We start from the raw sequence: 27,011 nt of genomic DNA on the forward strand, positions 1-27,011 counted from the left end.
AAGCGGTCGTTTCGTTGTCAATTTAGGTAATGCGCCTAATGCACAATATTATTATGCCGGAAATGGGGTCAAAACATTTACATAAAAAGTATTAGGAAATCACATAGCTTCTATTGGAAAATCACAAAACTTCACAAAATCTATGTGATATTCTCTTATAATTTTATTGAAACCGAAGACTACTTCATCAAGAAGACATGCAACTCTGTTATTTTCTCATACTAACGGCAAGCGTCACCGACGGCACCACCGTCTGGTGAGCTAAGGTGGTACCTTTAAGAAAAGTTTAAGAGTGTATTGGTGCGAGTATGAAAATTTACACACACTATCATGAATAGGAGGGATTAAACGTAAAGCCTTCAAAAACTGTAATTGTACCTTTTACTAGAAGGTTAAAAATAAATCTTACTGAACCTTCTTTAGATGAAGTTCAAATTCAGTTCTCAGAAGAAGTTAAACATCTTGGGGTAATTTTGGACAAAAGACTGAATTGGAATTCTCATTTAAACAATGTTTTAACCAAGGGTACCAATGCCCTTTGGGTCTGCAGCAAAACCTTAGGAAAAACCTGGGGTCTTAGACCTAACATGATTCACTGGATCTATGCTGCAATAGTCCGGCCCAAGATTACTTATGCTTCACATGTTTGGTGGTCCAAAACAAATGAGATAACCTGTCAAAAGAAGCTAAGTATGGTACAAAGACTTGCTTGTATATCTATGACAGTAGCAATGAAAAGCACTCCATCAGTTGCTTTGGATGCCCTTCTTAATTTACTGCCATTGCATCAATTTGTTAAACTACAAGCGGCAAAAAGTGCCCTGCAGTTTATACTTTACAATAAAGTTCTAGACGGGGATCTTGCTGGACATTTGAGGATCATCAAAGACTTCAAATTAAACAGGAACATAAAAACAGTAGAAGATTGGATGATAACGAAGACCAACCATGATGTTTCCTTCAAAGTGGTGAAACCATGTCGCTATGTTTGGGATGCTGGTGGGCCAAGTTTACGTCCAGGTTCTATTGTATTTTATACTGACGGGTCCAAGATGGGAGAAAATACTGGGGCTGGTGTTTTTGGCCCCGGTATCAGTAAGGCTATACCAATGGGATGCAGTCCCACTGTATTTCAAGCGGAATTTCAAGCCATTCTTGAGTGTGCCAACATTTGTCTGAAAAGAAATTATAAGTTTGCCAAGATCTGTATTTTTTCGGACAGTCAGGCTGCTCTAAATGCGCTAAAAGCTTTCACGTGTCAATCAAAGCTAGTGTGGGAATGCATTATTTCTCTGAAGCAATTGGCCAGTAGGAACGAGGTAACTTTATACTGGGTGCCCGGTCATTGTGGAATTCTGGGAAATGAAAACGCCGACAATTTAGCTAGACAGGGTGCGGCTTCAAGCTTTGTAGGCCCTGAACCTTTCTGTGGAGTTCCTGAGTGTGCTCTTCGGATGAAACTAAAAACTTGGGAAATGTCCACGGTAGAATCTAATTAGAATGCCACGGATACATCCAAGCAAGCAAAAAGGTTAATAAAACCCAGTGGAGAAAAAGCCAGGCCCATACTGAATCTAAACAAAAGAGAACTAAGGGTAATTACTGGTCTGATCACTGGCCACTGCACGAGTAAATATCATCTAAGTAAGATTGGAAAAATCCAATCCTCCGAGTGTCGTTTCTGTCAAACGGAAAACGAAACTGCCGAGCATTTACTCTGCAACTGCGGACTGCTGTACCATCACAGATTGGCGATATTTGGTAAAGGGTTTCTAGAGCCCTTGGAAATTTGGAGAAGTAATCCCAACAGGGTAATAAACTTTATAAAACGAGCTGTGCCTAGTTGGGATCAGGTGTTACATCAACCATTGTCCATCACAGCTCAATTGTGACAGGATACTTGACTAGCACCAAATTAAATATGGGTCATATGTACCACAATATTCCTAAATAATGGACGCAGTGGTTAAAAGGCTCTACAGATGAGGAAAAAATCATGAATAGTGCCACCTTCATCCGGGGTGGTGCTGCTAGCAGTGACTCTCTATTTTACGCAGTGCTGCAAGTCTTCTTGATACTGCGGTCTTCGTTAAAACGCATACAAGAAACAATCCATGTAAAAATCGAATGGAAACCATTTGAAAACTTTTTTCAGTGTATTGTCATGAAAGTTTATCAATTTAAATATTTAGGTTCTTTAAAATACACTAATTCTTCCCTGCTCGGGAACGTTTGCCAAACTGTTTAGACTAGCTCCGAGTATCGATCGCATAAAAACTTTACCCCAAAACACTCACCCGGCCACGGTCCGGTCCGGAAAACGAGGGCTGGAACAAATTCCCGGTACACACACAGAGAGAGAGTGAGCCCGAAAGCGAAAGGGATTAGCGCAAATTAATTTACAAACTGACATCACACTCGACTAGCTTTCAATACTATAACTCGGTAATCGGGAGCGGCTTGTTGTAGTAGACATTATCCTGCTGCATGTACGCCGGATAGCACCCATTGAGAATCGGTTGTACCTGGTTGCTGTACAAATTGCTCTGCCGGATCACGTAATCATCCTCGGCGGTGAGGGCCTTTTCGTAGTCCACACTGTTGATATCGGTTCTCGGAATGGTCACACCGCTGCCACCGCCGCCTCCACCACCACCTCCGGTAGCCCCTCCATGATGATGATGATGATGGTGAGGCGCTTTGTTCTTGCACCCGTTGTGCACGTACTCCCGCAGCAGACCCCGGAAGCGGTAGAAGGTGAGGGCTATGGCCGTGACGATGGCCACCGCCAGCACCAGCACCGATATCAGGTTCTTGTTCTTGTCCAAAATGTACTCGCACTCCCACTGGTCCGGCAGATGGTGCGGGCAGCCGGTTGCGTTGTAGCTAATCCGGCTGGACGTCTGCAACCGGTGCAGCAACTTCGAATAGTAGCAATCACAATTTATCGGATTATCCGAAATGTCCAGGGTGCGCAAACTGTTCCAGGAAAACATGTTCTCGTCCAAACGCTCGAAGCCGTTATTCCGCAGGCTGAGATGTTTTAGAAACAGCAACTCGGCAAAGGTGGCTTCCTCCAGCTCGTGCAGTGCCTTATTCGATTCGATTGCAATGCTTTCCAGGTTTGTGTTGGTGTGGAAGGCTGCTTTCTCGATTTTCCTCAGATACAACGAACCCCGCAGCTCGAATCGTTTCAAGTTCGATAATCCTCTAAATGAGTTTGCGGATACCGTCTCAAAGTAGTTCTGTCCAACCGATAGCTCTTCCAACCGCTTCAACACCATCAGTGCTTGCGAAGGAATTCTCTCGAATCGATTGTCCGCAAGATTAAGACTTTTGATGTTTTCAATTCCGGCAAACGTGCCAGCACTAACATTGCTAAGCAGAGAGCTTCTCAGATCCAGCAGTGTCAACTCGGAGAGTACCCTGAATGCTCCATCCTGCAGAGCCTTCAACGAGTTCGTCCCGATGTACAACTCCGCCAACTTATTCACCGGTTCGAATGTTTCTTCCGTAGGAATCACCTCCAATCGATTGTCGTCCAGGTATAATATTTTCAAATCCATCAGTCCCACGAGCGCTTTCGCTGATAATCCAACGGTGGTGATCCTGTTCTGACCCAAATTTAGCTCCTCCAGCTTGACCAGCGGTGTGAACGACATCGCTTCGATTTGATCTATCAAATTCCCCCTCAGGTTGAGCACCAGCAAGTCACCCAATCCAACAAACGTCCGATTAGAAACCACGCTGATCTTATTGTGGTTCAAATGCAATTGCTGCAGCTTGTTCTGCCTCGCAAAGGTCCTATCCGGGATGTTGAACAGATAGTTGAAGCTCAAATCCAGCAGCGTCAACTCCGAGTAGAACTGCACCGAAGAGTCAATGATTCGGATCTTGTTGTTTCGGATGACCAACCGTTGGATGGAGGGATTCAACGCTATGGGTACTACGTCCAGGTGGCCTTCCTCGCAGTTTACATCGAGCTTTTCGTCGTCGCAGTGGCACCGATGGGGACAGTGGAGAAGACTGGATGACAGGTCTGGTACAATCAGCGCCAGAATGAACAGCCATGACATGATGAGAGTCATTTTTCAGCCGTGGTGATCTGGAATGAGAAGAGATGAAACTTTTGTTAGCAACAGTCAAGATGGCCAACATATCTATTTTATTAAATAGGTCTAGCTCAATTCTCAAACATCTGGTTTAACTCGATCGAATTTTCATCATTAGTTTAAAACAGGTGTTTTTTTTTATTACATACCTTGTCAAATATTTGACTCTGTGTACTCTGGACCGATCAAATAAGCTATAATAGCCTACATACAAGTTCCTATGCAAAAACCATACACATTTTTGTTTTGAATCATTCTTAAAATGCAACCAATTAAAAAAAAGTTGTATAAATGAAAAAAATGGACCTAGTTAAATATTATTCGAGACGGTCTGAAACTTCACACACATTCCCGATCAAAAGTTTGGGCCCCCTCCCCTCAAAAACATGTCATTTTTTAGGCCCGTATCTCTACCAATTTGCGTCCGATTTCAAAACCCTTAATCTCACTCAAAAGGTAATAAATCAAAAAAAAAAACTTTCAACATGATTTAGTTGAAATTTTAACAAAAATATTGTTTTATGTGAACTTATCCTTAAGTTGCAAAATTTTGTTTAAAATAAATTTAAACTTACGGCAGTGTCGTTGGAAATTGGTTCGACCAAATTTTAGGATAAGAGCGGTAATAGAACCTAATTTCTATCAGTTTTCAACTGATTTTCACCGAGCTTAGCCAAATATTCTGGAGAAAAAGTTATTAAGTACTTCTGGAGAAAAAGTTTTTTACTATTTTTCTTGGTTTTTTTTTATTTTTATTTTCTTCAATAGGATTTTTTTAACGTACAAATTGAAACTTGTACGTTAAAAAAATCATATTGAAGAAAATAAAAATAAAAATAAAAACCAAGAAAAATAGATAAAAACTTTTTCTATGCAACACTTTTTTTCCTACATTCAACCATACTTAAATTACGGCAAATAAAAGAATAATAAATGAAAAAAATGGACCTTTTTTCGAAACGGTCTGAAAATTGACACATCTTAAAAATTATTGACCCTTTTTCGAAAAGAACTGTAGAACAGTAAAAAGAATCTTGGATAACAATTCACAAAGTTCCATATATCATTCCTATTTTTATACTTTTCAAATTCACTGTAACTCAAGTACGGTTTGAAGTAGGAAAAAATATGCATATTTTTTATTGAATCTTTACGTAGAATCTATTAAAAAACTCAAAAATTGTTTTAAAAATTGATAAAAATGAAAATTCGAAAAAAATAGTTAAAAACTTTTGACTATCCTGAATTTTTTGGAAAATTTTGAGGCTGGAAGTGAGCTTTCTACAGTAAAATAAAAATAAAATATCAAAAAGAAGGGTTTTCGTAAAATTTGAATTATATGACATCTAACATAGATCCGCGATGAATATAACTATCAGTGTATTTTTTCCTCTAAAGGTCCTTCAAGAAAATTGCGGATAGAGCTATAGTAGATTCCCACAAGACACCCTGGGAACATTTCTGGAAAAATCTGTTAGAAATCCCGGATGAAATATGGGAGACATTTTGCAAAGAACCTCTGAGAGAAATTGTAACCTGATCTTCTAGCTTAACAGCTGTGATAGGTATTCATTGCCTTCGTAGAATGAGCTATATGTTGCTCCCAGCCTCACCAACCAACATAAGAGTTTTAGTTAAAATCATATGTGTCAATCCATCACACTCATCAACATATAACAACAGAACATGTACTTCGGATTGATCGTTGTTAATGGTCGATTAATCGCGCCGCATGCCTCAAAAGTGTGCCCCGCTGGGTGCAAGCTGCTTCTTCTCCACATAGTTCTACCCGACATAACCGGACACCGAATTAAACCACACCTGAATTTGCCCCCATAAATTAGATAATTTAGTATCAGGAACCCTTCCTTCGAGGTACTCATTCTCTAGAACGAGATTAATGCTATCTCTTATCTATCACGAAAGTAGAACTCAAACGAGGTCAACCCGATCACAAGCCACTCAGAGATCGCATGGTTGAAATTGATAAAACCAATGCACTACACATCGATTGCCATCAGTTGTCGATTTCCAATCAAGTGAACCAAGCAGACCGATAGTGCAAATGTTATTTTTTAAAGAAGTTGTGTGAGTTGTGCGGTATACTCGACGTAAGTGGCATATGGTGGTTTCCATTTGTGATCTGGAGAATTTATTAGTGCCGATCGTCTGCACAGAACGTACCGATTAGTGATGGCAGAAGTGATGAGCCTAATGGCTTGTCGTGAGTAGGCGCAATAAATCTTTGAGATCGGTAAGATCGCAGTAGAAATGGAACGTTCTAACATCTCCCAAACAGTTCCAGTATTTTTGATACTAACGTCACGTTTAAAGCCCATGCTAGGCTTTTCTTGGATCCAGCAAGCTAATGGTGGATTAAGGTGTGAGATGGTGGTGTCGTGGTGTGGGTACGCCAAGGGCGTGCAAAGCGGCGGGGTTGCCGGAGAGACGCCGGTGGTCTTTCCCCCCTCTGTCCGGACAGGATTGCTCGATATTCCGCCGCCGTGGGATACTCATCCACACTACCAACACACACATACACAACAGAACCATAGGCTAAGTTCAACCTAGGGATAAGTACACCAATAAACGTAAGTAAACCATTATTGATCACTACATTTTCTTGTGAAACTGGAACTATTGTTTTGATTGGAGATGGCTCGCGTAAGTCAGATTGTGGTTCCGCTTATTTTTCGAACCAGGTATCTATTACGGGTTGAGTATGCGGGTTAGGAGACCGATACTCATTGTTGCCTTTCTAGTATACCAATTTATTTTTGTCTCCATGTCTCATGCGCCCTCTGCGGAGTGGTGACAAAATTTCAAAGAGAAACTCCGGGAAAGTCCTTGAGATCACATACATCCTTCCGAACAACCAGGACTCATCGGAGTGCTTAGTTTCATATCGGCTTCATCAGTTTCTAATCAAAATCACTAAGATTTCAGCGTTAAATCCGGTTGTTAGCATTTTTATCGGCAGCCTATTGATTGCACCCATAAAAACTACAGTGGTACAAATTCGTTTAAACGCACTTGATTTTTGAACGGTTAACTTTACTTCAAGTCCTCTGTGTTTTATTGTTATATATTTCGATAGATACTCACAATACACTATCTGCTCGAGCAACGAAGAATTATTTTCAATTTGTTTTATTTTCATCAGGGAATAATTATCTAATTTGTGGAGGAAAATTCGTTTCAGTCGGGGCCCGTGGCGCAGTGGTCCACACGTTCGCTTCATAAGCGGATGGTCATGGGTTCGAACCCAGCCCCGACACTTGCAATTTTTCGTCAGTTGCTCTTCCCCCCGAGAGCAGCTGGCACCTGACCCTCTTCGGAGCATATAGCTCTAACGGACCCGGAATTTGGATATCGGCGAACCGCAACTCATAATGGACGACCCGCAATTGGACTGGAAAAGGAACAGCAGCCAACCACCAGCATCATCGTGCTCATCATTCTACCGTGGACAGGGTAGAAAAGTTGAAGCAGCACAAGGCACCAGTTCGATACAGTTGAATTAGAATAGAATACATGTAGGCGCTGTACAAAAGTGTAAGTGCAGCGTCCAATTGGAATCGCTCACGTAGTGCCCAAGTGGACAAAAGAGCTGTAAATTAGGTTAAGTGATTAAGAATAAAAAAAAAAATCGTTTAAACGCACTTCTTTCGTTTTTTTCCATATTTATTAATGGCAAATTATTCCACAATTTTTGATATCAATATACATTTCAGCAAGTACTCCTACTAGTGATACTTAGAGCGTTATTATCATAAATTTTAATATGCAGCAACATAAAGGGAATATTTTGAGAAATATGTGCGTTTAAACGAATTTGTACCACTGAGGCGTTCCACGGAGTCATGTCAGTCGATCCTGAGCGACCATTTCAAAAATATCTGAAACTTTGCACAGTTTTTCAATTTCATCTAAATCGCCATTTTTCGATATCAAATTTTTATTTTGAATCACGACTAACTTTTCAAAAGGGTGTATGCGAAAATAGTTCAAAAATATTCTAAAAGCTGCACAGCAAAAACGGATTGTTCGATTGTTATGAATTTTTCAGCAAAGTTAGATAACTAAATGATGATTCCTAACAAAATATACACTGTGAAAAATTTCTTTTTTTACTTTAAAAAAATATGATCTTTGTCACAAAAACTCAAATATCTCAAAACCCTATCTTTTTACCAACGTCAATTTTTTAGGGAAAATGGCCCATTATATCAGCTATCTACCTGTCAATGGTGTAGGGCGTAGGAAAAGGGCAAAACCGGGTTTGATAGCTTTTTTTTTATTAAAGTGCTTCAACTGTAAAGAATGAATGTATCCGTAAGTATAAGTGTTCATAATATAACTTATTTCAAATGAGATCTTACAATTCGGTAGGCCTTTCGTCGTCTATGCACCCTATTAATCGATTACAACCTCTACCACGTGAGACCTAGTTTGATCATTCTTTCATTAGTTCACATTGTTATATAATTTTATGATTTTCTTGCGTTTCTTTTCAGGTATTCTATCGACGCGGTTGAAAGGATCTGGACTACGGACTCGAACGTGACTATGACCTCGGACTGCGCTACGGAATTATCGGACTTAGGAATTACTTTAGCATTGTAGACATAACCTCAACAAACCTCGAATATCTACTATGGAGCGAACTCCAGCTTTTAAACATCCGTTAAACAGAGCTTCACAATAAAGGTTTTCAGAAGCCACACTTCACTTAATATTCAAGTTCCACTGATCAAATTCAACTATATTCACTACTACTATTTTGGGTAATTCAATAATTCATTTGTTTCTACACGTTTTCCACTATGATCTGACTTTGCCTCGTGTCTATCACAGAATGAAAGACCAGTATACTATAGACATTAGACGTCATCCTTGATTGTCATCATAGCTGTCTGTCACAGATATCGCTGCGTCGCTTTTGTTCGCGGACGCGAAGCTTTGGTAGCAGCACAGGGCAGGGTTGCCAGCTTGCCGATTCCTGCGCCGACAGTCTCCCCCGGGTGTGGTCCGGAGTCCTCCGGAGTCTCACGAAACTCCTGCAGGTCAAGCAGTGCCAACCGTGACACTGGTCTCAACAGAGTCTTCGTCCCTATTTGCACAACCGCGCGTCGGTATCTTCCGTCCGGGCTTGGGACAACACGGATGATTCGTCCACGCTCCCATCCATTTCGTTTCGTCGGCTCCGCGACTAAGACAAGGTCGCCTGGTACAAGTGATCGGGTTTCATCAAACCATTTCGGTTGCCGACGGATCACCGGCAGATATTCCGTCAACCAGCGCTTCCAAAAAACGTTCAGCTGGCGCTGGATTAGCTCCCACGACCTACCCAGTATTTCTCGGCGAATTAGTTCACTGGACGATCCGTGAACTGTAGATCCTGCTTCTCTGCCGTATTGTTTCGTGCTGGACGAGCTCAGTAATAAAAAATGATTGGGCGTAAGTGCCTCTGCCTCCACGGCCTCGAGGGGCAAATACGTCAGAGGCCTTGAGTTCACCATATGCTCCGCCTCCACGACCAGCGTTTGCAACCCCTCGTCGTCCAGCTTTCCTTCAGAGTACGCTTCAGCGATTGCAACCTTTACCGACTGTACCAAGCGTTCCCATGCTCCGCCCATATGCGGTGCTCCCGGTGGAATAAAGTTCCACTTCGTGTCGGTGTTGGTGAACGTTGCCGACAGTCCCTGGCTTATCTGATGCTGCAGTACTCGTTCAGCTCCTTGGAAATTTGTGCCGTTATCGCTGAAGAATTCGGCGGGTGATCCCCGGCGACCCACAAATCGACGAACACATGAAATGCACGACTCCGTAGACAGCGTATAGGCGACTTCGAGATGGACGGCACGCACCGTTAGGCACGTGAACAGGGCGATCCATCGTTTAACATTGGATCTTCCTAGTTTCACTAACAGCGGTCCGAAGTAGTCAACCCCTGTGTAGGTGAAGGCTCGTTCATGATGTGCTAGGCGCGCAGCTGGAAGGGGCGCCATTGGTGGAATCGCTGGTCTCGCTCGACGGATCTTACAAAATGGGCAGTCACGGCTTACTTTCTTCACTACCAAACGCAGTCTTGGGATGTTGTACATCTGGCGGATCTCGTTAACAACGGTTTCCGCATTGCCGTGACGATATTGCTGATGGTATCGGTAAACCAGAAGCTCCGTGACCTGGTGCTTTCTCGGAAGGATAATTGGATGACGCACGCTATAACAGATGTCTCCAGCCGCCCCGATCCGTCCGCGCTCGCGCAACAAGCCGTTCTCGTCCAGAATCGGCATTAGCCGGTAGATGGAGCTCTGCTTCCCAATGGCCTCCTGTCCGGTTTCATTCGACGCCTTGGTGGAGAGTGCAGCGATCTCGTCGGGATAGGATTCGCGTTGTACAAGCTTGAAAATCGTAATCTCTGCTGCTCGAAGTTTCGCTGCTGTAGTTGTCCTGCATATTTCGTCTGCGTTTTGTCTGTGTTGTTTACGAATCGGAGAGCGAAAGCTGTTGCTCGTAGTAGTCGGTTCCAGGAGGAAAACCGGACGAAGTCAATCACCGGCTCGATCGAACAATGGTACAGGATTGATGCACGTATTTCCTCTGAAGTAGCGGTCACTGGCTCTTTGGGACGAGGCCACTCAGTCTCCGGAAGACGTAAGAACTCGGGGCCCTGGAACCACTTACTGTTGGGGTTGAAGTACGGGCCGCTTCCCCATTTAGTAGCTTCATCTGCTGGGTTGGATTTTGATGGCACCCATCTCCAATCGCTTGCCGTGGTGTGCTCCAGAATCTCGGCTACTCTAAAGGACACGAACTGTCGGTAGTTCCTAGGGTCGGCCATGATCCAGGCCAAAGCTGTTCTGGAATCTGTCCAAAACACCATCTTGGAAACAGGAACTCCGTGGTTTTCCCGAACGAACTTCGACCAACGTACGCCCAAGACGCACCCTTGTAGTTCCAGCCTGGGAATTGACCATGGCTTTAGCGGAGCCACTTTCGATTTTGCGGCAATCAAACAACACTGTGGTTTAGCTTCTGTATCGAGCGTGCGCAGATAGATAGCGCAAGAGTACGCCACCTCACTCGCATCGACAAACACGTGGAGTTCGCAGTTATGGTATGTCTTCTGATTCGCGAGCCGGAAGTAACATCTTGGGATGCGCACCCCGGAAATGTACTCAATCATCTGCACCCACCGCCGCCATTTCGCAAAGACGTCTGCGCTGACTTGCTCGTCCCATTCAGTGCCTTCTCTCCAGATGTCCTGGATCAGGACTTTGCCATGGATGAGGAACGGTGAGAGCAACCCTAATGGATCAAACAGCGTCATCACGCACCGTAGTACCTGCCTCTTTGTCGGTCGCGTGGACGTTTTAATCAGCGCCTGCACTTCCTCACTCATCTGGGTGGAAAAACTCAGCTCATCCGTGGAAGGACACCATAACATTCCGAGCACTCTTTCCGTCGCCACGCCGTCGACGAGTTTCAGCTGCTTTTCCTCTGCCAGTGGAACTTCACCCAGCCGTTCTAGCACTGTGCAGCTATTGGACCGCCAATTGTGCAGCTTAAAACCTCCGTTACCGTGTACGTGTCGTACATCGCGTGCCACCTTTGCTGCTTCTTCTTCCGTGCCGAAACTAGCCAGGTAATCGTCCACGTAGTGGTCGTCGATAATCGCTTTCACCGCTTCCGGATACAGCTCTAGGTGTTGTTCGGCGTTCCGATTTTTAACGAACTGGGCCGACGCCGGCGAGCATGTGCTACCAAATGTGGCAACGTCCATCAGGTATACCGTCGGCTTTTCAGATGGGTTATTGCGCCACAAGAAACGCTGGGAATTCTTATCGGCTTCTCGGATTTGTATCTGGTGGAACATTTCCTGTATATCCGAGCTGACCGCCACCTGGTACAATCGGAAACGAAAGAGAATCGCAGGAAGGGAAGAAAGTTGATCCGGGCCTTTGAGGAGTGCACTGTTGAGCGATACGCCGTCCACCTTGGCCGCAGCGTCCCAGATGACGCGGACTTTCCCCGGTTTCTTGGGGTTAATGACCGCTCCGACCGGGAGGTGCCACACTCTCCTTGGATCCGCTGCTTCCATTTCCGCTGCTGTAGCCTTGTGTGCATATCCTTTCGCTTCGTACTCCTGTATTTGCCGGTGTAGATTCTCCTTCAGACCCGGGTCACGCTCCATCCTGCGTTCAAGGCATTCCAACCGACGCACTGCCATGGAATAGCTGTTCGGGAACTCTACATGGTCTTCCTTCCAAATAAGTCCCGTTTCGAAGCGATTCCCAACCCGGTGAGTTGTCGCTTCCATTATGGTTAGCGCCCGTTCATCTTCCTTCTTCATCGAGGTTGCTGTCGGACCCGCTCCAGCTCCTTCGATAGCAAAGAAGTCTTTCACCGCCTCGTGAAGTGTTTCGTCACAAGAGCACTCACATATATGGAAGCTGTGAGATTCAAGGCTACTGCTCCCCCGGGGACCGTATACGCACCAGCCAAGTCTGGTTTTTACCGCCACCGGTGCTGGCCCATCCCCTTCTCGCACCTTCAGAGGCAGTGCCAGCCGCAAGTTGTCTACACCAATGAGGATCTTGGGCACTGCATCGCGGTAGGTGGAGAGTGGAATGCCTTGCAGATGTTTGTGCTTCTTAACCGCATTTTCAACCTCGAAGGTTTGGCGTGGTAGTCCGAGGCTATTGACGGTTCTCGCGTTCAGAAGTTTGTGCCGCTTGTCTTGTCCAATTCCGGCGATTTCGATGGTAATTTGCTGTGACTCCTTTTCCACGCGTGATGTATTCCCTGTCCACCGTAGGCAAAGCGGTAGTTTAGTGCCTTTCACCCCAAGCGAAGCAACCAAATCACTCTCTATCAGTGTCAGGTCGGACCCTTCGTCAAGAAATGCGAAGGTGTTGATCGAGCCTTTAGTCCCATGCAGGGTTACTGGAATGATTCGGAAGAGGGTCGGAGAAGTTAAGCGGCGATGGGTGTGATTTTCCGCCACCTGCATCGTGCGTTCCGATGATTTTGGAGGGCCTCTAGGGGAGTGAAGGAGCGGATGGTGTCGAAACTGGCAGCCTTCAATATCACACGTTTTTCGACCTCGACACGCACGCCGTCCGTGGCTGAACAAACAGTTCTGACACAAGCCCAACGATCGAACTCGTCTCCAGCGGTCGTCAACGTTTAACTGCTTGAAAGCATTGCAATCGCGAACTCGGTGTCCGCATTTGTTGCAGTGAGCGCAATCGAACTGTTTCGGTGTCTCCTTCGGCTCACGCGATGAATCTCCTGATCTGCTGGATGACTCCGTCGCGTGGGAGTTGATGAATCCCTTTTGCCTCGGACGGTCTCGAGCGCCGCTCCGTCTCGTCTCCGGCTCAAAGGTGACTACGCTGGTTGCGTCCCGCACCACCGATGACATATAGTCGCCGAAGGTTTTCAAATCTGCGTGAGGAAATCCTCGCTTATATCCGGCCCACATCATCCGTTGATCAGCGGGAAGCTTCGCCACGAGCTTCTGCAAAAGTGACGGATTCGATAGATGAGCGCGTTCGTTCGCCGCTTCAATATGGTCGCACAAAGCCTGCACCGCCATTCCGAAATCGATGAGCCCTTCGAGCCGATCGGGCCTAGGGGCAGGAATGTCCCGCACCTTACGTAACAGGGCGTTGATAAGCAATTCCGGTCGCCCAAACCGCATGCGAAGTGTCTCGATCACTTGAGGTACCGCTGCTGGTAACACCAACCGACTACGTACTGTTTCGAGCGCAGATCCAGTCAAGCACCGTTGTAGACGAAGCATGTTTTCTCCATCCGAAAAGCCACAAGCTTCCGTCGTGTAGCGGTAGTTCGAGATGAAGATCGGCCATTCAGCTGGGTCTCCGCTGAATCGAGGAAGATCCTTAGCCAGGGACTGTCTTGCTGCAAGCTGCTGTTGTGTGGGGCGGAATGGGTCTGGTTGGGAAATCACTTGGTTTGGTTGGGAGCTATCTGACTGACGAGGGGGCGGAGTGGATTCAACCACACGCGAGGGGCAATTACGCGTTTGCATACCGGTTGAATTGCGTTCGGGTTGACTGTAGGGCAAAGTTGCATAGCCCGAGTGCGCGAGTGTATCTCGCAGCTGCTCATGAGAATGTGTAGGAGGCAGACAACTTTCTCCCGGGCGCGCGTCAACACGCTGCTGCTCTCGGGTTGTTGGAAAATTGGTCGTGGGGCAATCACCAGAGGCGTATAGGGTTGTATTTTCAAACAAATTACTCAAGGCTTGACGCTTACCTGGGGGTTCCAAGAGATTCGGACGCATTTTCGATGACTCGAATGCTCGACTTACCGATGGTCCGCCAGATTGGCTTACCGGCATCTTCAGCGGCCAAATATCGCTCGGTCGGTTGGCTCCTCCTACTGCCCCTTCTTGAGAAGGACTGTTGGGCTGCATCAGATCTTCCTGGGGAACCGTAAGCAGTGACCGATTTGTTTTCGGAATTGCACCGGTCTGCTTCACCATGCGCGACGTGCTCGCCGCTGGCTTTGGTGGCTGCAACTTCATCGTGCTGCTCGCGTCCGGCCGTTGAACCGATTCGTTGGTCGATGTACTGGTCTGGATCCCTTCCAGAATTTTCCGGCACAGTTCCAGTTGAGCTTGTAGGTCAACCAGGTCGTCGGGCGTAGGATTGGCGCGCTTCTCGCACAGCTCAACCCTAGCTCTGAGTTCCCGCAGAGCAACTTGGGGGTCTTTCATGCCTTGCAGAAGCTTCACTGAGTTCGGCTCCAGCGCCGTAAGTGGAATCGATACCACAACTGGAGCAGCCGACTTGGGAGTGTCGGATAGTGCCTTTGATCGACGATCGGACGATGCTAGAGGTGCACCGGGAGGGGGCGGCGTCGCAAGGCGCTTGCTGGGAGCTGGTGGAGTCACTTCGTTGGTGGTACCACCGGATAAACCGTCACTGTGATGGTTTTCTGCTTCTTCCCCACCAAGAGCTTTGTCGATCAGCTTCTGCTGTTCGTCTAGATGGCGCCGTTGCAGCTCGAGTTCCATACGGGCACGCTCCATATGCTGTCTTTCCACCAGCTGGCTCAGGCAGACGGAGAAAACCGACGTTGAACTAGCACGGCTGGATTCGCTATGCACCGTAATCGCGTCATCGCTGTGCTGAGCGGAACAGTCACCACATACAAATGCGCGACCAGCGACGCTTGCATTCACGCTGGCGCAAGTGAAGTGCTTCCAAACGTCGCAATGGTCGCACTGGACCATATCCTCCGCGCTATCTGGTCGTTGGCAATCGGGGCAACTGGATTGCTCGCCATTTCGTCCTTTGGATCCTTCCTTGTCCTGAATTCCATCCATGTCGCCACGAATTTTGAAGTTTGTCAATGGTGTAGGGCGTAGGAAAAGGGCAAAACCGGGTTTGATAGCTTTTTTTTATTAAAGTGCTTCAACTGTAAAGAATGAATGTATCCGTAAGTATAAGTGTTCATAATATAACTTATTTCAAATGAGATCTTACAATTCGGTAGGCCTTTCGTCGTCTATGCACCCTATTAATCGATTACAACCTCTACCACGTGAGACCTAGTTTGATCATTCTTTCATTAGTTCACATTGTTATATAATTTTATGATTTTCTTACGTTTCTTTTCAGGTATTCTATCGACGCGGTTGAAAGGATCTGGACTACGGACTCGAACGTGACTATGACCTCGGACTGCGCTACGGAATTATCGGACTTAGGAATTACTTTAGCATTGTAGACATAACCTCAACAAACCTCGAATATCTACTATGGAGCGAACTCCAGCTTTTAAACATCCGTTAAACAGAGCTTAATATTCAAGTTCCACTGATCAAATTCAACTATATTCACTACTACTATTTTGGGTAATTCAATAATTCATTTGTTTCTACACGTTTTCCACTATGATCTGACTTTGCCTCGTGTCTATCACAGAATGAAAGACCAGTATACTATAGACATTAGACGTCATCCTTGATTGTCATCATAGCTGTCTGTCACAGATATCGCTGCGTCGCTTTTGTTCGCGGACGCGAAGCTTTGGTAGCAGCACAGGGCAGGGTTGCCAGCTTGCCGATTCCTGCGCCGACACTACCATAAAATTTTGGTGATGGTAAACTGATAAACAAAAAAGTTATAACATTTCAAACATTTCACAGTTTTTACATTTAGTAACAAAAAAATTTTTTTTTCTGTGTAAATTATTTCGAGAATTATATGTTGATGCTGATTTTATTGTAAAGGCTACCGCCTTAATTAAACAAGTTGTTTTCATGATATTTTTGTTTGATTATTCATAATTACTATAGTATCTATTTGAAACTTAGACGCGATCCAGTGTTGTGATCAAAAATATTGAGAGTGTCATACTTTTTATTGTACGTGACTGGTGAAAAGTTCCCTTGATAGCGTTGAAAAGCTGTTGATCATAAGAAAAATGGAATTAAACTTATTTTTAAGACGAAAGCTGCATAATAAAAGTTTTATATATTCGCGTATACGTCTAGTTGATCTGCAAAAAAATTACCTCTTAGAGAACAGACTTTATGATCGGAAGAATGCGAGTAACTTCAACAACAACAAATGCATGAGAGGTACATACCACAGACAAACAGACGAAACGCCTAGAATAATATTCGTGAAAATCCATCGCCCAGTTCCCACTACCACCACCTGGTGGAAATGTTTCACGAAACACTGCGTTGTGCAATATCGTCATCAGAAGGCGCTAGTGTGAAACGTCAAACGCAAAGAAAAACGATGGGCACTCTTCTGGTTATGAAAGCCACAACCAAGATTCAAAATGATCGTTAAAGGCGTGGTCAATGAAAATTTCGTCAGTGTTACGTTTGTTTGTCTGTATACATACCATGACAATGCTCACGAAAAAGCAAAAAAAAATACTACCGCTATGGATATTAAAAATTTTATAGTAAATTTTTTCTTCAGCCAAGTAAACAACACCAAACTAGTCAGTTAAAACTAATAAGTGATTTTGTTTATTATAATCTAACGAACAACATGAACAATCGCTTTCTCAAAGGTCTTCAACTCAACGCTCTCTTGTAGACCGTTTGATGAAAAAAAATGTTCAAAAGAGTTACGAAATCTCACCGAAAGCACCATAGATAAACTGGTTATGCCCAAATTGAATACAAATTTACGCATTTGCACGTCCTGCCGTCTAGACTTTGACAGACGAGCCATCTGTATATCATCGGTAAAGCAGGGCGCAGGAAGTTCGAAAACGACAACAACTGAGAAATTGCCAGAAGTGCTAAGTGCAGAGAGTCATGACACCATACCATCAGCGACATTTGTTTAAACAATATAATCACGCCCCTTTTCAAAAATGCTTTGAAATATACTTCAACATCTATACCCATTTCAATATTTTTAACGTTGCAAAACACGCTTTCAACATTCATCTTGAAGAAGAGGGAAAACACTTGTCCTCAAATGTAACAGCAAATTAATGAATAAACGACTAATGCGCGGAGGGCGTGATAAAATCGGAACATTACTGTACATATAATATACATAATACATAATAAAAACAGCTTGTTTTACTCACGCAAGGCCATTAACAATAAAATCAGCATCAAACTGCGATTTCCGGCCGAAATAATTTACACTAAAAAAAAATTATTACTAAATGTGAAAATTGTGAAATGTTTGAATTGTCAAAACTTTTTTGTTTATTAGTTTATTATCACCAAATTTTTATGGTAGATTGCTAATCTGCCGTAATTCTGCAAAATGACGTAAGCGACATTGATAGTTTTGGCCCATTTTTTGGTTATTATGCATAAAACTCTTGCTCATCCTTTAAGTTTCTTTCCAAAGATGATAGATTACGATTAGATCTTGCATTCTAATACAGCAGGAATACCACAGTGTTATTCTCACCCCAGATATTATAAATAATATACCAAAAAATATCGAAATTTTGAATGGCGCTTACGTCACTTTTCAGAATTACTGCAGTAATACAATGGACCGGTTTCCTTAAAAAATTACGTTGGTAAAAAGATAGGGTTTTGAGATATTTGAGTTTTTGTGACAAAAATGATAATTTTTAATATTAAAAAAATATTTTTTTTTCACAGTGTATATTTTCTTAGAAATCACCATTTAGTTACCTAACTTTGCTGAACAATAAAATCAGCATCAAACTGCGATTTCTGACCGAAATAATTTACACAGAAAAAAATATTTACCAAATGTGAAAATAGTGAAATGTTTGAAATGTTATAACTTTTTTGTTTATTAGTTTACCATCACCAAATTTTTATGGTAGATTGTTAATACAATGGACCGTCTTTCCCAAAAAAATTACGATGGTAAAAAGATAGGGTTTTGAGATATTTGAGTTTTTGTGACAAAAATGATATTTTTTAATATTAAAAAAGATGTTTTTTCATAGTGTATATTTTCTTAGGAATCACCATTTAGTTATCTAACTTTGCTGAAAAATTCATAGCAATCGAACGAACCATTTTGGCTGTGCAGATTTTTGAATATTTTTTAACCATTTTCACATACACCCTTTTAAAAAGTTAGTCGTGATTCAAAATAAAAATTTGATATCGAAAAATGGCGATTTAAATGGAACTGAAAAACTGTGCAAAGTTTCAGTTCAATAGAAAATCATGAATTAAAAAATTTCCTTAATTTTGATGCTGTTGCTTGGAATCGCTCCACTGTAGAAACACTTCATAAAAAATCAAAAACTCTCCTTAATATATGAGCATATGTTCCATAAAAATGTGCAATATAACACATAAATTATTGATAATCCATGCTTTATAGCAAATGTACTGGAAAATGATAAACTTTTCTCATTAAAAGTGTTATTTTACCCTAATAAATAATTCCGAAATGCTCCATATATTTTGCTCCATAGAAAAATTAAAATGCTCCATAAAAATGAAAATTGCACCCATAGTGAATTGCATATTGCTACATAAAAAATCATATTGCACCATATAAAATATTAATTGTTCCATAAAAAATGAAAATTCTCCGTAGTTTAATATTATCTTTATTGAAATTCGGTTATTCAATACTGCTTCACATTCCACTACTATAGGGATGCGGAAGTTCAAAGTAATTGAGAATTTTATTTTTTTATGAAAAAAAAACTCCCGGAACTCTCCCAAATAGATTTTTTCCGGATATCCTTGGGTTTACTCTGTTTATTTTTTATTTTTTTATCTGTATTAACGAGATGTTCAGCCCTAGGCTAGTTCATTTCGGGACTCACGCTTAACTTCCTATCCAAAGGAAGAACTCACATGTTGTGAGCAGGGATGCCATATATACAGATTTGTCTGTATTATACAGATTTTTGAGCATCTGTACAGATTGCGTTTATATGAAATACAGATTTTTAACCCAAATTTTGTATGGAATACAGATTTTTGAACGGGTGATACAGAAAATCATCTGGCATCGCTGGTTGTGAGTTTGTCGGAAGTGGGATATTCGATCCTAGGTCCTCGGCGTGAGAATCACGTGTATTAACCATTAAATCAAAAGAGGTTTTGTGCCTTTTTGAGAACGATTTCATAAAGAGAAAATGAAATCATTAAAAGGGGCTTTTCCATCTTCCTAAATTTTGGTTAAAAATAAAAACTAACTAACTAACCATCACACCAGGTCCGCTCCATATCCAGTATCTTCGTACTTGCCACACCATATATGCATAAGTCTATTATCAAAAATAATCAATCCAACGAAGTCTGATGATGCAGACTGTGAAAGAGCACCGAATACTGGAAAATCATACTCCGTCCTAGTAGAACGCTATGCCATAAAAAAAAGTACTTCCTTCATGCAAACATATATCCTTAATTAAAATCATTCAGTTCAACTACCAACAATGGATATTTCACGTTCCAAGAGCATCCTTTTCAGCTAAACATTCAACACTCAACGTTTAAGCATAGAGTAATGTTCTCCTTTCCGTTTATCAAGGCCCATACGTTGCTTTTCACGGAATCCAAGCGAACAAAACATCCCTTTACACCAACGCAACGCAACATCTCCTCTTTCCGAATCACCCCCACACGCATCAACATGAGCGGTAGTTCAACCAAGAGGAAAACTTTTCCTAACCGTGCTCCATTCACGCCTCCCGCTAAGTGTCTGTGTGGTGTGGTGCATGATGGAGGAGCTCCTCCGCGATTGCTCCATGTGTGAATTTATCTTATGAGAACATTCAAGGCCACATATCCACTACATATTATCGAGCTAGGTCTGTGTTTTCCACGCTTTTCATGGCCGGCAACCATGGTGTTGATGCTTTTCCACGTGGCTTGTGGCTGTGTCGACAGACAGACAGACTGACGGGGCTAATATCAGCGAGGTGCGAACCTCGCAGGAGGGAGGAAAATCGACAACAAGTAGAAATAAAATCGTGGGAAGCTTTCCAGAAACAAGGATGATGTAATGCCGTCGTCGCCGTCAGTTCGGAACTGATCAATATGTAAGGAATTGATACTACTCAGTGTCTTGTTGGATAGCTTAAGACGCATATTGAGAACGAGAGCTTCGGCTCGTGCAGGAGGCAAGGCTTGAGGAACATATTGACGCTGACATGGATGCTTTCGTTGCTTGTCTTAACTGCTAGTTTTACACGGAAGGTTAAGCATTGCGTAGGAGTAGGGTTTCTAACTAATTCCCGCCATACGAAGCACTAACCAATATTGAATAAGTTTACTTGCACCTTGTCTACTGCACCAGATAGAGTTACGTTACGTTCCCGTATTCCGCATTGCGTTTGTATATGGGATTTAGTTATGCATTGACATTTGTATGTGGGATTTAGTATGCAAAAACGTGTTTTTTTGCATTTTTCTCATCAGTTGAAAAAATTGTCTAAAACGGTGGAACTGACATTGATGTATCCTAAGATATGCCTAAAAACTTTGCTCAGGACTGCAAAGTGATCCGACGCCAGTGGAAAAAAATTATACGCTTGCTAATTCCGGCCAAAAATTAAGATTTTATTGTTGATGTTCTTTATTTACATGTTAAATGTTAGGCATCATCCGATGATCTGAACGCTATTACTTTCGCCACATGGGTATGATTGCTTTAAGGTCTTCGACAAAGTTTTTCGGCACATCCAAGGCGACACTCAACATCATCTGTTACATAGAGGACATTAGTTTGAATTTAAGTAAAAAAAAATACATATTCAAAGGGTCCACTATCCGTTAAAAATACCCACAAGGTCATTTCTGCCTGAAAATTTAATGAAAATAACTTATTTTTGAAACACCACGTTTTGGACCCTCTTAACTCTTTCGGGACGGATGGGTCATATTAGCCCACCTTATATGATGAGCTGTATAAAATCAATGGCAATAGATAGCTGTATGGTTTCTTTGGCAAAGTTGTACCGCCAGATGATAACAATTAGGGAAAAATGTTATAGATCATATTTAGTTACACCAAGACATCCCAGGGATCCAGAACATCTGGTGATTTTCAGTTCTTAGAGCATGCTCTCTAATCTAATGAGCACCGAGTATATCAACAATTGTTTACACCTACATATATCCAACCGTGTTCTATAAGCCTGCGTCCATCATGAATATTGTAGTCACGTGGATATGAGATGTTCTATGCTCTCCAAATCATCCGAAACTTCAGCCAAAATGGTCTATCAGATCAACCAAGGTATGGGTTGTATATTTGTAGATTCTATTTAACAAGTTAGGTTCTGCGAAGCTATACGCAGTACAACCAATTTAATTTTCAACAAATTAAATATTTAAAGTTCTCCAAATCACCCTGGAGATCAGGTCGCATGATCTACCTCAACAACCGTCTCCGGCTAACGAGACATACCCAATCAGGTTCTACAAATCAAGATGAAACATTCATGATTAAAGTTGATGCGTGTAAGACATACAAGGTTCATTTACTGCATCCGAAACTTCAGGCCAAGTGATCTATAAGATCAACCCAAGCATTCACATTTACTTCAACAATACCACGTATCCATTTATGCTCAATGAGCCCATGCGCAGCATTACAGGTACTTTTTTTTTGTAATCTAGATGTTCTAGGTTCTCCAAATCATCTTGGAGATAGGGCCATATGATCTACCACAACAACCAGAGCTCTGTACGTGATTCCAGCTAACGAAATATACCAATGCAGCTTCTGCAGAACAAGATGAATGATTTATGATTAATTTTGATGTGTAAAAGATATTGACCTTACTATTATTCAACGTATGTCCTACGTTAACAAGACATGTCCAAACTTCTTCTACAAAAAAAACTGGATCGTTTGCGGCTTTGATATTTGTATTCCATCTCCTCTGAAACTTCAGGTCATCTAAATAAGTCAGAAAAGGCACTCACATTTCCTAAGTGTAGAATTAGCTTGATGTTAAAATACACATTAATAAAAACAAAAAAAAAGCTCACATTTCCTTCAGCAATATAGTGTATCGAATCATGTTTCTAAAGCCCAGATTGCATTGGAAATATTTTTTAGCAATTTAGATGTTCTAGGTTCTATATACTTATGTACATATATGTCCATGACCAGTGAGGCAATACTAACTGATTCTACAAAGATGAATCATTTTTAATTAATGTTGATGTGTGTAAGACATTCTAGGTCTATTAGTCTTATCCGAAATTTAAATTCTAATGGTCTTTAAGACCAAAGCATCAAAGCACTCAAATTTCTTTTTACTATATTATTTATCCACTCTTGTTCAGTGAATATATACGCAGGAACTTATGTATTTTTTTTTTAAATTTAGATGTTATGTGAAGATGTTATGTAAATCACCCTAGAAATCAGGTCATACGATCTACCGCAACAGCTAGTTTATTTTACAAGTTCATAGATTTCCTCGGTAAGCGAGACATAGCCCTGCAGGTTCTACAAAGCAAGATCGACCATTCATGATTTTGATTTTGATGTGAGTCAGATATTCCAAGTTATTCAATATCATCTTCAGGTCAACCAAGTCTGGGATAGTTGCTTTATTTTGTATCACAGATATGTACAATCATTTAGTGAGTTTAACCCTAATTATGCATTAGGTAATGCACACCTCGCTAGCGTAGTGTACGGGCAGCGTGAATGGCTGGACCAAAATGATCTCAATGCACCAATAAGGTTAAACGCAGCACTACAAATGTTTTTTTTCTAATATAGAAGTTCTAGACCCAAAAGAAAGATCCAAAAGATCAGGTCATATGATCTATGAGACCAACTTTGGAGATGCTCTTAACAACGATAGATACTAGCCTGGTACACGGTTTATATGGAAAAATACAAAAAATGGAAAAACTCAAGTTCCTATATTCTTTTTGAGATCCATTTTGGTCCCATATCAACTGTGTAAAATTTCAGATCGATCGGAAAAACTATATTTTTGCGCCCGCCATTCTTAGTTTTTCATACGATTTACTATAAGAAAATTTTACTCCTGCAAAGAAACATCGCTAGGAGTCACCCCTAGATCTCTAAAAATGAGTCGATGAATGATTTCTGTAGAATACTTTACTAGGAATCAGACCTCCCAAGACCGCAAATCGATGCGACGTTCGTGGGAAAAGTTATTAGGCCTCACCAGATCGATAAAATAACGGGATTTTATTATTTATTGTTTTTCCTTACATGTTAAACAGCGTTTGCATGCCATACGGTTTTCAGTCAATAACTTTTTCCACATACCTCAGATCACTTTGCGTTCTTCGGAGGGTTGATTCCTCGTAAAATTTCCATCAGAAATCATTCATCGATTTATTTTTAGGGGTTAAGGGGAACCTGTGGCGATTTTTCTTTGAATACGTGATTTTCCCCATACTGAATCGTATGAAAACTTAAAATGGCTGGCGCTAAAATATAGTTTCTTCGATCGATCTGAAATTTTGCACAGTTAATATGGGACCAGAATGGAACTCAAAAAGTGTACAGGAGTAAATGTCTTTTTGTGTCCCAATAGATACCCATTGAGCATCTATAAATCAGTGTTGATAATTATCTCGGACGGGACATGGCAGCTGGCTGGTAAATACAAGCCCTTCTATTATTTTCAATAGAGTTCATGCGGGTGTTGCTTCTGTGTTGCCAATAATATTCATACGCAAATCCATCAAACTTGTTGACTATTTTTTTTAGCTACCTATTCTGCTTCGATGAGTAAATTTCTCCATGTCAAGCTCGGAATAAAAACAGAACAGAAAGTGAAACATATGCTAAATGTTGATGGTTATCAACTTTCAACAAAACAAGAATTAAAAAAAAAAAAACAGTAGCTACAAACAACACGGCAAACTTAGCAACAAAGAGCCCTATTGCAAACAAACGTAACGGGACGCAACGCTGCTTTTTTCAAATCGATCAATCAGAAGTGGTCTTTTCTGACAGACAAATGGTTTTGTACTTTCACTAGCACCTGACGGGTCCCGTCCCGGATTATTATCTATTATTTGAAATTTGCGTGATTTTCTGGGCCCACCAATATTATTTCAGCTATTGCTGAATGGCCCAAATGATCTATTAGATCAGCTGAAGTATTCACAGTTTTATTTTAACAATAAAATTTGCCCAATCAGATTTTGTGAGTCTGCATAAAGAGCTTCCACCAAGCTTTCTGATATTTTGAATGTTCTTGGTTCTTCAGATCATTCTAGAGTTCATGAAAAATATCCTACTGGACAAACCAAAAGTTTACCACCTAAGGACTGTTCAATTTATAAATCGGACATTTTGCTTGTACGATATATTTTTTTTTATTTTACAATAATCATTGTACATCCCAGGAAAAATATAACATTATACAAAATGTTCTTTATTATGTGAATGAAGTGGTTATAGTTAAACATCAATAAAAACCTATTTCTCAAAATTCTACACAATTTTCCACATACTTTGCACGCACATTTTCATGTATGTTTTAATGTATTGGAAATAAATACTACTCTACTGAAGGTAGAGCTCAATTATTAGTCAGTAATAATGCACCAAGCAGCATCCAGCTTGATTTAGAGAGTTGACTTATTTTCATAATAATTGAGAAAATATAGTTATTTGATTCCACTATTGTCGTTGCACTACGGATTCAGCTCAAATTTGTCCAGCGTAGAAGTATATTGCTTTCAGATTGATACAGAAGAAACATGTACTTTTAATTGCTTTTTTATCAAACAAATAATCCATAAAGATGATCATAGTAAAAAAATGCATGCTTTTTGCTCCATTGATGCAAGTTTTCGTTTGAGTGTAGAATTAGCAACTAGTTAAAATACACAAAAATAAAAACAAAAAAAAAGCAAGTTTTCGATTCTAGAGAATCTTGTTATTATTTATTTTCAACAAAGTTGATCCTATGTTATTGTACACCTTATTTGAAAATAACTGGATGTAAAGTTTTTATTTCCGACATCATTGTTATGTAAAATTTGCAAAAGGTTGCATTGTTATTCGGAAGAACCTACCAAGAACGAACTGTTTTGCTTCCTTGGCCTGTTATGGAGCACAGTAATCAATCCAGTAATAATACCTAGAAGCGGTTTTCTACATTTAAAACTGCATCGTTCATACTTTTGACTGGATGCATAAAAATGCTTATTTAATATTTTCATGCCTTTTCGCTTTACAATTGAATATAATTCAAGAAATCGAGTCTCACTTGAGACTTTAATATCTAAACAACTTATGTCAATTGAGTTTAAATTTTGCCACAATGTTTGTTACTTATACTGCTGTAGCATGACACATACTTTTTCAATATCAAAAACGATGTACCATATAAAAATAGTAGTTTTGAATATATTTCGATTTTTGGCAATCGAAAAATTCATCTCATTCATGGCCGATTTTCTATAAAGTTATGATTACTATAATGAAAGAAGATGTACTGAACAACAAAGCAAGGGTGGTTAAATTTGAACTACTTCTTTTTATAGCCTTGTAATGTTGTCCGTTATATAAATTGAGCAGTCCTTAATCAAGGCTTCAAGTTCCTTCAGTATCGTCAACGTTGGAAAATTAAAATCCCGTTTGAAAAACAAAATACTGTGTAGCTTTCAAAAATTGATACCTACTTGAAACTATAGTTAGATTTAAAAACACTTCACTCTTGCAAAAGAAAAAAATAAAAATGAATAACTACTTTAAGAAAAACTAGAAAGGACGAGCAAATTTCTTTTAATTCTACTACTGTGCTTATCTTCGGACAGATAAGCCTATTTCGTCTATGACTTACAGACTTCTTCAGTGTCAAGTGCTCGATAAATATTTCAGATAAGCTGAGCCCTTCCCATGATTGGCTATGATTATGTATATTCGGTATACATATAAAATTTCGTAGGCTTTCAGGGAAAGCGTGATTGATTTCGAAATGTGTGGTTCATCCGTGTGAAATAATTGCTAATTTATTACTTGCTGGTGAGATTCTGGGGAAAACGTGAATTATGAGATTCACTAGGATTTATAGGAGGACTTTCAAAGGGATTGCAATTATCAATCCCTTTGGAATCGTAGGATCAAAGCCTGATACGATTGCGGCTCAGTCTACGGTAGGGGGAATTGGAAGACGCTAAAAGTGTTTATGGTGGAATTCCTATGTGGATTCGGATATGATTTGATGGAATTGGGATTGATTATAGAGGGAAGTTATATTGAAAATTCGGTTATTATATAGTAAGAGGCATTCCGGTGGGGCTCATAAGAAAGATTTAATAAAAAAAATTGAGATATTCTGAAAGGGATTCTTGGAGTAACCCCTGAAGGATTTTTTCCAAATAATTCCGGAAACCTTTTTTAAATTGTTTCGGAAAATGTCACAGAACCTCATAGGAATTTAAATTGTGATTACGGAATT

The 27,011-nt window shown here is 41.2% G+C and overlaps 2 protein-coding genes across 2 annotated transcripts in view; both read right to left on the reverse strand.

The window, feature by feature from the left end:
• Positions 1 to 582: 582 nt before the first annotated feature.
• The window catches only part of LOC115262576 (insulin-like growth factor-binding protein complex acid labile subunit), a 181,750-nt gene continuing 155,321 nt past the window's right edge, over positions 583 to 27,011 (reverse strand). The window contains exon 2 of the mRNA XM_062843004.1: positions 583 to 4,105. Coding sequence (XP_062698988.1) covers positions 2,436 to 4,088 — 1,653 coding nt within the window. The 5' untranslated portion in view covers positions 4,089 to 4,105 and the 3' untranslated portion in view covers positions 583 to 2,435. The remainder of the gene's footprint in view (positions 4,106 to 27,011) is intronic.
• LOC134290847 (uncharacterized) lies at positions 9,032 to 15,477 on the reverse strand. The gene is made up of 2 exons (XM_062858055.1): positions 10,658 to 15,477; positions 9,032 to 10,592 (listed from the first exon to the last, which is right to left on the reverse strand). Exons 1-2 carry the CDS (start codon positions 15,475 to 15,477, stop codon positions 9,032 to 9,034), a joined length of 6,381 nt encoding a protein of 2,126 aa, XP_062714039.1.

The sequence above is a fragment of the Aedes albopictus genome, chromosome 3 (assembly GCF_035046485.1).
Source record: "Aedes albopictus strain Foshan chromosome 3, AalbF5, whole genome shotgun sequence".
Lineage (NCBI taxonomy): Eukaryota > Metazoa > Arthropoda > Insecta > Diptera > Culicidae > Aedes > Aedes albopictus.